Source organism: Tachysurus vachellii, chromosome 13, assembly GCF_030014155.1.
Source record: "Tachysurus vachellii isolate PV-2020 chromosome 13, HZAU_Pvac_v1, whole genome shotgun sequence".
Taxonomy (NCBI): Eukaryota; Metazoa; Chordata; class Actinopteri; order Siluriformes; family Bagridae; genus Tachysurus; species Tachysurus vachellii.
In genome coordinates this window covers 12,031,819-12,040,000 of record NC_083472.1, presented here as the reverse complement: position 1 = coordinate 12,040,000, position 8,182 = coordinate 12,031,819, and the positions used below count along the sequence as shown (strand labels likewise).

General features: G+C 39.8%; 1 protein-coding gene across 3 annotated transcripts in view; it reads left to right on the top strand.

The window, feature by feature from the left end:
• efemp2a (EGF containing fibulin extracellular matrix protein 2a) overlaps positions 1-7,783 on the top strand; it is a 9,288-nt gene extending 1,505 nt beyond the window's left edge. The window contains exons 2-12 of one of the 3 annotated variants that reach the window (XM_060885721.1): positions 1,773-1,851; positions 2,362-2,603; positions 2,731-2,779; positions 2,902-3,114; positions 3,704-3,826; positions 4,285-4,401; positions 5,003-5,122; positions 5,246-5,365; positions 5,458-5,584; positions 6,121-6,316; positions 6,875-7,783. In XM_060885721.1, coding sequence (XP_060741704.1) covers positions 2,508-2,603; positions 2,731-2,779; positions 2,902-3,114; positions 3,704-3,826; positions 4,285-4,401; positions 5,003-5,122; positions 5,246-5,365; positions 5,458-5,584; positions 6,121-6,316; positions 6,875-7,036 — 1,323 coding nt within the window. In that variant the 5' untranslated portion in view covers positions 1,773-1,851; positions 2,362-2,507 and the 3' untranslated portion in view covers positions 7,037-7,783. The remainder of the gene's footprint in view (positions 1-1,772; positions 1,852-2,361; positions 2,604-2,730; positions 2,780-2,901; positions 3,115-3,703; positions 3,827-4,284; positions 4,402-5,002; positions 5,123-5,245; positions 5,366-5,457; positions 5,585-6,120; positions 6,317-6,874) is intronic. The other 2 variants (XM_060885724.1, XM_060885723.1) reach the window with 2 other exon arrangements.
• Positions 7,784-8,182: the final 399 nt, after the last annotated feature.

The following is an 8,182-nucleotide window of genomic DNA, read 5'->3' as shown; positions in this document are numbered from 1 at the left end:
AAATCCACACTGAGGTTGTTTTAAGCAACATGACAAAATATCAGTTTCTTGGGCAGCTGAGCAGAACAGAACAGAGCACAGACACTTCACCAGACAGGATGAGTCTGTGTGCAAAATATAGAGAAATGTCAGAAGAAATCCTTTGTCTTTATACATATAGTGTTCATCAAATGTGTACCAGTAAAATCCATCTGACTTAGACCTTATTCTTAGAGGCTGACTCTGTATGCTCAAATGTACAGGTGTTTGCTATTATGTACCAGATACTCCAATATATGTTTATAATTCATAAGTATGAATGAAATAAAGAAAAAATACTTTAATATATTGTCAACAAGATCATAAGGTATAAAATACCCAGGAAAGGGCCATGCCAGGTAAGTCTACTTGCTCTCTGTGGTGAACTTCAAGGGGCTTTCCTGAGGATGCGAGACTCTGGGAATTCTCTGCCACAGTCCGGATGACCCGAGTGTAGAGCTGTGCCCACATCCTCAGTAGCGGCGTTCCATAAAACCAATGGACACTTGGCGCGCCACAGTAGTCTAAATTGCTCTTACCACCAAACATACTCTGACCAGTGTCCAACTACACAGTTCTGCCCTGCCCTTGGGTTGCTACCATAGCTGATTCTGTGCTTTCTCAAACAATATGCTTGCTGTAGAGGCTGTGTGTGTGTGTGTGTGTGTGTGTGTGTGTGTGTGTGTGTGTGTGTGTGTGTGTGTGTGTGTGTGTGAGAGAGAGAGAGAGTCTGTTCTTTTTTTATTCCCAGGGTTCAATGAAATTCATCAGCAGTGTTTATTTTTGAATGTATTCTTGAATGTGCATTTGTTTCTATCTATTTAATTCTGTAGTTATTTTCTCACCTTTTTCTGTATCTAAATGGCTAAATGGAGAGAGAGAGAGAGAGAGAGAGAGAGAGAGAGAGAGAGAGCGAGAGAGCGAGAGAATGCATTTGCTGTTCCCACCAGCCACTGAAACATATAGATTAGTGGAAGATTATGATTTTTATAAAACCATCTAAAAGCTAAAACTTCTTATGACTCCAAAGAGATTTATGTCTGGTTGCCTTGGTAGCTCATAAACGTGTCCATCTACCTCACCACATACAGGTGTGTGTTAGAAGGAATGGTTGGTTTTTGGAACATAGTATTAACATGGGCTGTGCTTAAACTGTGTGCAAATATGTGGAGAGCTTTTATTGTAGGCACATTGCAATCACGACTTGAGAAATCACGAGCAACAGCAGGCTGTCAGAGGAACAGTGTAAAAGATAATTCGATCACAAATCAAACTTGCTGGTCCATTCATTGTTTAACAGGATTTGTTTGTGTTTGATTTTTCCTTGTGGGTACTGTAAGTCAGGATGAACAAAATAATGTGGTTTGGGCCAAAGCAAAGCAATCTCATTTGGAGGCTGATGTAACAAAATCAGAATGCATGTTTGCGTGTGCGTGTTGCCTTGTGGCGAGCTGTGTATCACTTTGAGTCAGCTTTACTATACCAGTGCACAGGCCAAAGCCTTCAGAACTGTGACCACGAGGTCTGACAAAGACATTCATGCTTTGGAGTCCAGACAACTTCTTCTTTCTTTGCATGTGTATCTGCAGGTTGGTGTGAGTGTTTTAATGCATCAGGAAGACAGTGGTTATGATCTTTCCCCATGCTATTTTCTCTCTGGCACAAACCAGCTCACTGCACTGCACTATACACAGTCCAGAGACAGAAATGTTTTATAAGTACTGCATTTGGCTGCTTTTCTATTTATTCTCCAGGCAAGAGACCTGAAATACAGGACTTATTCAAGCTGACAGATTTACTTAGAAATCTCAGGCCTCTCTCCTACCAGGAACAGTAAGTGAAGTTTAAAACCCTAAATGAGCTCTTTCAGTACTCTTTTAATTTGTATCATGTTCTAGCTAAAAATGTCTGAGAGCATGAAAGGCAATCTGTTAGACTTACAGTCAGGTTAAATGTTAATAAGTGTTCACATGTACAAAAGTAAAAGATGCTGATGCCATGCAACTGTAAAATAGGTGTCAATAATTGTGCGCAATTCTAGTTCAGCCACGAGAGGGAGCCACCAGGTTGCTACATACGTGGTGACCATGTGAAGAAGGCCAATTTAGATGTTAATGGTTCTTTAAAGTACATATGAAATCTGTGGCAACAATTAAACAAGGCAATCCTGGAGACACCACTTGGAGACACAATTTAAATGGAGACACAAATTAAAAGAAAATCACCTGCTGCAAATAAATCTGTGATGAATGAACATAAAGGAAAAAACTAAATGTCAGAATTTTCAAACATTAAGATACTTATTTGATTATCTTGTGCTCTCTGTTTCTCTGTGTCCTCCAGATTCTGCTCTCTGATTCTGAACTTTTGTTGTTCTCATCCTTACCCAAGACCCTGTAGCGTGTGCCAGATTGTGTCTGTGTTTGACACGCTACTTGTTCATTTTCTCAGAGCTTCAAAGAGGCAGGTGAAAGTGTCTCTGTGTGAAGATGTGGCCCGTGTGTGCTTCATTTTTGTGTGTGTGCTTTTCTGTGCTCCTCCACCAAGCTATTTCACAGCCACCCACAGAAAGTGACACCTACACGGTAAGGAGGGAGGGAATCGCTTCCCACTCTTCTGTTCTCTGTTTACTTGATAAGCATACAGTATGTCTTCAAACATAATATGTAAGAATTTGCATTTCTGAGTCTTATTTATTTGTTGAAACTTCAGGAGTGCACAGATGGTTATCACTGGGATCCACAAACTCAACACTGCAAAGGTAAATCACCTTAATGCATCTGGATGATACATCTTTACCTGAACTGTTTTGACATGGAAAAAAAAAACAGACTCCTGTTATTAATGTGATGGTCCAACACTCTGATTCCTTTTCCCTCTCAGACATAAATGAATGTGAAACTATCCCTGAGGCGTGTAAGGGTGAGATGAAGTGCTTCAATCATTATGGCGGCTACTTGTGTCTCCCACGCTCTGCCTCAGTAATCCCTGCCCCAGACCCACCCAACCAAATCCCTGCTGGTGTGGGCAACACCTCAAGTGAGCCCTACAACTCCTGTCCCAGTGGCTATGAGGCAGATGGAGACAGCTGCGTGGGTGAGTATGTTCAGAAATGTGTGTATTTTGGGGAGGGGGACTGCAATGTGGGTGTTAGCGAACAGGTGGTAGAAGTGAGTGTGAGTGTGTGTATTGTGAAGGCTCTGTTTTTTTTAATTGCATGCTGATGTCGTTTACATGGAACGGATGAAAGAAAAGAAATTACACATAAAGTTAGGGTTGTATTTGTGTAGGATTCTGTTTATTGTGCGTTATGGGTTCCAGGATAATTTAGCTAGTAATTTAAAAACAGGTGGTATGTAAGAAAGAGGTTGTCTGGGAGTTTCACAAAACTTGGAAGGGGGTAGTCTGCAGGAGGTAGAGGGGATTTGGAGGGCTAAGCTATTTCCCAGCTGCTATCAGCAGTTAAACCCTCATTACTGCACCCCACAGTTGGATTACTCAGCACTCAGCAAAAAGTCACACAGTTAGCATTTCTTTATTCCTTCAAGCTGTTAGTCATAAATCAGTATGGCCTCTCCGCTGCAGTGAGAAAATACCAGGGCAGCAGCAAATATGTAAGAAACAAAGGTAAACTCGAATGTGGCTTATATAACCTGCTCTGTGAATTGTTCTGATGCTCTCACAGATGTGGATGAGTGTGAACGGGATGAACATGACTGCCAGCCCAGTCAGGAGTGCATCAATACAGAGGGCTCATTTACTTGCCAGTGCCCAAATGGATACCGCAAAGTGGGAACGGAGTGCATTGGTAAAAATCAGCAACATGTTTAAAGAGGCAAAAACAGAATTGCCATATTGCCAGTTCATAATGAATGGACTTGTATACTCATGCCATAGGGTCATATTGCAGTAAGAACATGCATTTTATATATATAAAAAAAAAAAAAAAAAAAATAATTTATATATATATATATATATATATATATATATATATATATATATATATATATATATATATCCAAAATATGAGTAAATATGAGGCAATAAATCTTAAGGAGTAACAAGCTGATTTGTGATTTTCAGCCAGTGTATGTTTTATTTTTTATAATGTTTTTCCCTGCAACTCTAATTTGGTAAAGCGGTGTCATTAGGATACGAAGACATGACCTTAACTGAGCGTGATTGAGTTGATGAAGGCCTTAATGAAGAATAACGGGCTGAGATGAATGTGTAGTTCACCTCAATTTCCCCCTTCACTTTTGTCAGACATTGATGAGTGTCGGTACCGGTACTGCCAGCACCGCTGTGTTAACGTGCCCGGCTCTTTCTCCTGCCAGTGCGAGCCTGGCTTCCAGCTTGCAGGCAACAATCGCTCCTGCATTGGTGAGAGTGCCCACACACTGCCACCCCCACACATAGCCAACAATGCTGTGCCCTGAGTCATAGTCCATCCTCCACACACACTCAAACAGTGCACACACAGTAATTTGGAAAACCAGGCCCACATGCTGTTGTACAATATCATCCTACACCTTCAGCTCCTCTGAATAGGTGCCAAAGTCAAAACAAACTGCCACAACACCTCAAATAAGGTGAATAAGTGACACTGTGGCGACATAAGGGAGCAATTACTGTGGTATTGCAAAACACGGGCAGATCTTACGAAAGATTTTGGTGTACTGAAAAAATAAACCTGCCATTACTCTGTCCAATCCTTTGTATACCCTCACACAAATCATTGTGAATTTAAATACAAACACTATTTAAAAATGTAACATTTATATACGTGTGGCGTGTAGCCTACATGAGACAAATTAAATGATTCTTTATGTTGCTGATGTCAAAATAAATGAACAAAAAACAATTTTTTTTTTCAAACATTGGCAAGTTTCTGAATGCACAATGACTGAGCTTTTTCCATGAAACGTGCTCTTTAAAGCGTACATGTAATTTGTGTTTGCTGTGTCATGATTTGTGGTCTCAGACGTGGATGAGTGCAGCATGGGCGCCCCCTGTAGTCAGAGGTGTTATAACACCTATGGCACTTTCACTTGCCGTTGTGAGCAAGGTTACGAGCTAGGGCCAGATGGATTCACATGCAAAGGTGAGGCATACACCAGTGCAGCAAATACACAGATCATCAATGTAACATAAACAGCGTATTAATGACTACTTTACATTTTCCAACTTTTTAAACCCAACTAATGTCTTCTTTATTTTTATACAGACATAGATGAGTGCAGTTTCTCTAGTTACCTTTGTCAGCACCAGTGTGTAAATGAGCCTGGGAAATTCTCATGTGTCTGCCCAGAAGGCTACCAGCTCCTCGGGACTCGTCTCTGTCAAGGTGGCATTCAGCCTTTCATTATTTTCTCATTTGGACTATTAGAATCATGTTACCTGATAACATCTTTGATTTGTATGTGTGTCTTTATGTAGATATAAATGAGTGTGAGACAGGTGCGCACCAGTGTACTGATAGCCAGACGTGTGTGAACATTCATGGCGGTCATCACTGCTTTGACACGAACCGCTGTCAGGAGCCCTACGTTCAAGTATCAAACAAGTGAGTGAAGTGGTTTTAACTGCTCTGTGTACTCACTTATTTCCTCTTTCATTAAAATAGAAACTAAAACTTTCAAAAATTAAAAGTTTTGTTTTAATTTTTATGTTTCTGAAACCGCACTGTGAGTTTTATCCATATCTGTGGATTGCCTTGAAGCATAATTCAATATATTCTACTTCCTTTTAAATGCCTGACATTAATAATTAATGGTGTAGAAGATTTATGTTCTGAAGGAATATCTGGAGGTTAATGGAGAGCATCCAGGTTTATAAATTTGTCTGACCTGTGGAGAATACTCAGGTGAAATTTGATACTCTTAAGGCCTAGGTTTCTCTTCGATTGAAAAGAAAAATACAATATCTATTGGTTTACATCTGGACAAATGAAAGTGTGAAAAACAACTGTTTAGTAGCTCCTAGAGTTCCTCTGGCTCCACATTTCATCCTAATTTGAAAAGAAGAAAAAATGTTGCTTATTTTAAATCATGTATCTGCTATTTACAGTGTTGTTGTTATACTGTAACGCTGTTTCTCTAGTCGCTGTGTGTGTCCTGTCTCTAAAACTGGCTGTCAAGACTTGCCCTTCTCCATTGTGTACCGTTATATGAGCATCACTTCAGAACGGTCAGTACCTTCTGACATCTTCCAGATCCAGGCTACAAGCGTCTTTCCTGGAGCTTACAACACCTTCCGTATCCGCTCGGGAGATGACAATGGAGACTTTTATATCAGGGTGAGATGCAATTTATACACGTATATTGATTTAAAACACCCTGGGGCTACTTTTCTGAAACAATCTTGGCCTTTGAATTGGATTGTGTCTAGCAATCTGTCTATTTCTGGGATTGAAACTGTTGAAGCTAAAATGTGAGAAGTTAACGTTTGAGAGCATGGCCCGGGTAGGAAGGGAAGGAGGCAGGGAAGAAGGGGGAGTGAGAGGGGGCACTGATGTTAACAGTGGAAAACTGCCAAAGTTTGAGGACAATGCAGTTCTATTTTAGTGCCAGATTTTATGTTTATAGCTTTTAATAGCCAAAGGAGCAGGGGGACTCTGCACTGTGCTATTACTCAACCTTTTTATTTAGATTTCTGCAGCCATAAATGTGCAGAGAAAACTGTAGAACCATATATGTCTCATATAATTACATTATCTTTCTTCATCCATCTGTTTCATTAATGATTATTTATGATCTTGTGCAGCTTTCACTTTCATAGTATTTGTGATATGATCACTATACTCTGTCATTCCCAATAATGCAGACTTCTGAATATGTGTTGTCTTCCCCTTTAGCAAATCAACAACATTAGTGCTATGCTGGTGCTAGCCCGTTCTGTGACTGGACCCAAAGAGTATGTTCTGGACTTGGAGATGGTTTCAGTCAACCCCCTCATGAGCTACCAGACTAGTTCAGCTCTTCGCTTATCAGTCTATGTGGGACCTCATCCTTTCTAAATTCGAGTAACATTTAGAGCAGGGAGGGGGAGAAGGGCTAGCAAATAAAAAGAGGTAGATATGTGAAGTACGAACAACATATCCATTGAGGATGAAGAGGGATTGAGTTGGCGTAATTAGCAGAAAATCTCCCTGTGTTTGCTGGAAGAGCAATGCCAAACTATCTCATAAGAAATCAAAAGAAACTATACAACTACTACTTCACAAGTAAAGCTGGTCTTACAGACAAGTAATATAAATGCATACACAGCCATACCACACATGGCTTTACTATATTGTGTATGAATAACAAATAAAAAAGGAGCTGCACTACAGTTTCAAAATCTGCTGTACAAGCATATCTTTTACTTTTGCCCTTTCTCATACCTCTCTTGTCATTCTTTCCATTTTTTTACTTGAGATTGTGTTTTCTTTCTATTTTTGCTTCTTAGCACAACTTCATTCCACTGATTAGCTTTTGCCACAGCCTTTGCTGATGGCCTGTGCATCTTCCCTCTCTTTTTTCCGATATATGTAGCAGCTTTAGTGTACAAATAATATATGCAGCTCTGCAAACTTCTTTTCTATGCATTGTGTGCATTACCATTCTTTAGTAACCACTCAGTCCTACATCAACATGTCTATATCTTCTTCCACCCCCAAAGTGATCATTAATATTCACATTATTTGTGTAGTTGTCATACCATGCTGTCAGTGTTGTACTTTTGTTGGACTTATTACTGTAATAAATATGATAATACCATATCATTCTGGCTGTAGATCCCTATGTTGAATTGATTTGGATTATGGTCTGTGTTTTACCCTCAGTTTTTGTTTCATGGTTCACTATGCCATTGGGTTTTATGTTTCTTAGTTTGTTGTATCTCACTGGTATAGCTATGACCTTTTATAGATTTAACCCTTTTCACTGATTGTTTTCCATTTCTTTATAAACAGAACTACCTGGTGAAGAGAATCACTTTTTCCAACCTATTGTAAATAACTGATAAGGATGTAGAAGCTTGCAATGTGGCAACTCTGTTAATAGAATTTGGTTTAAGGAGGGATCCCACTTGGTTAGGAGGAACATTTACTGCTTGGCAACGGGCATCTGAGTTAATTACGGAGACGTAATGAGTCCAGATCACAGTAGGCTCATTGCAAAGT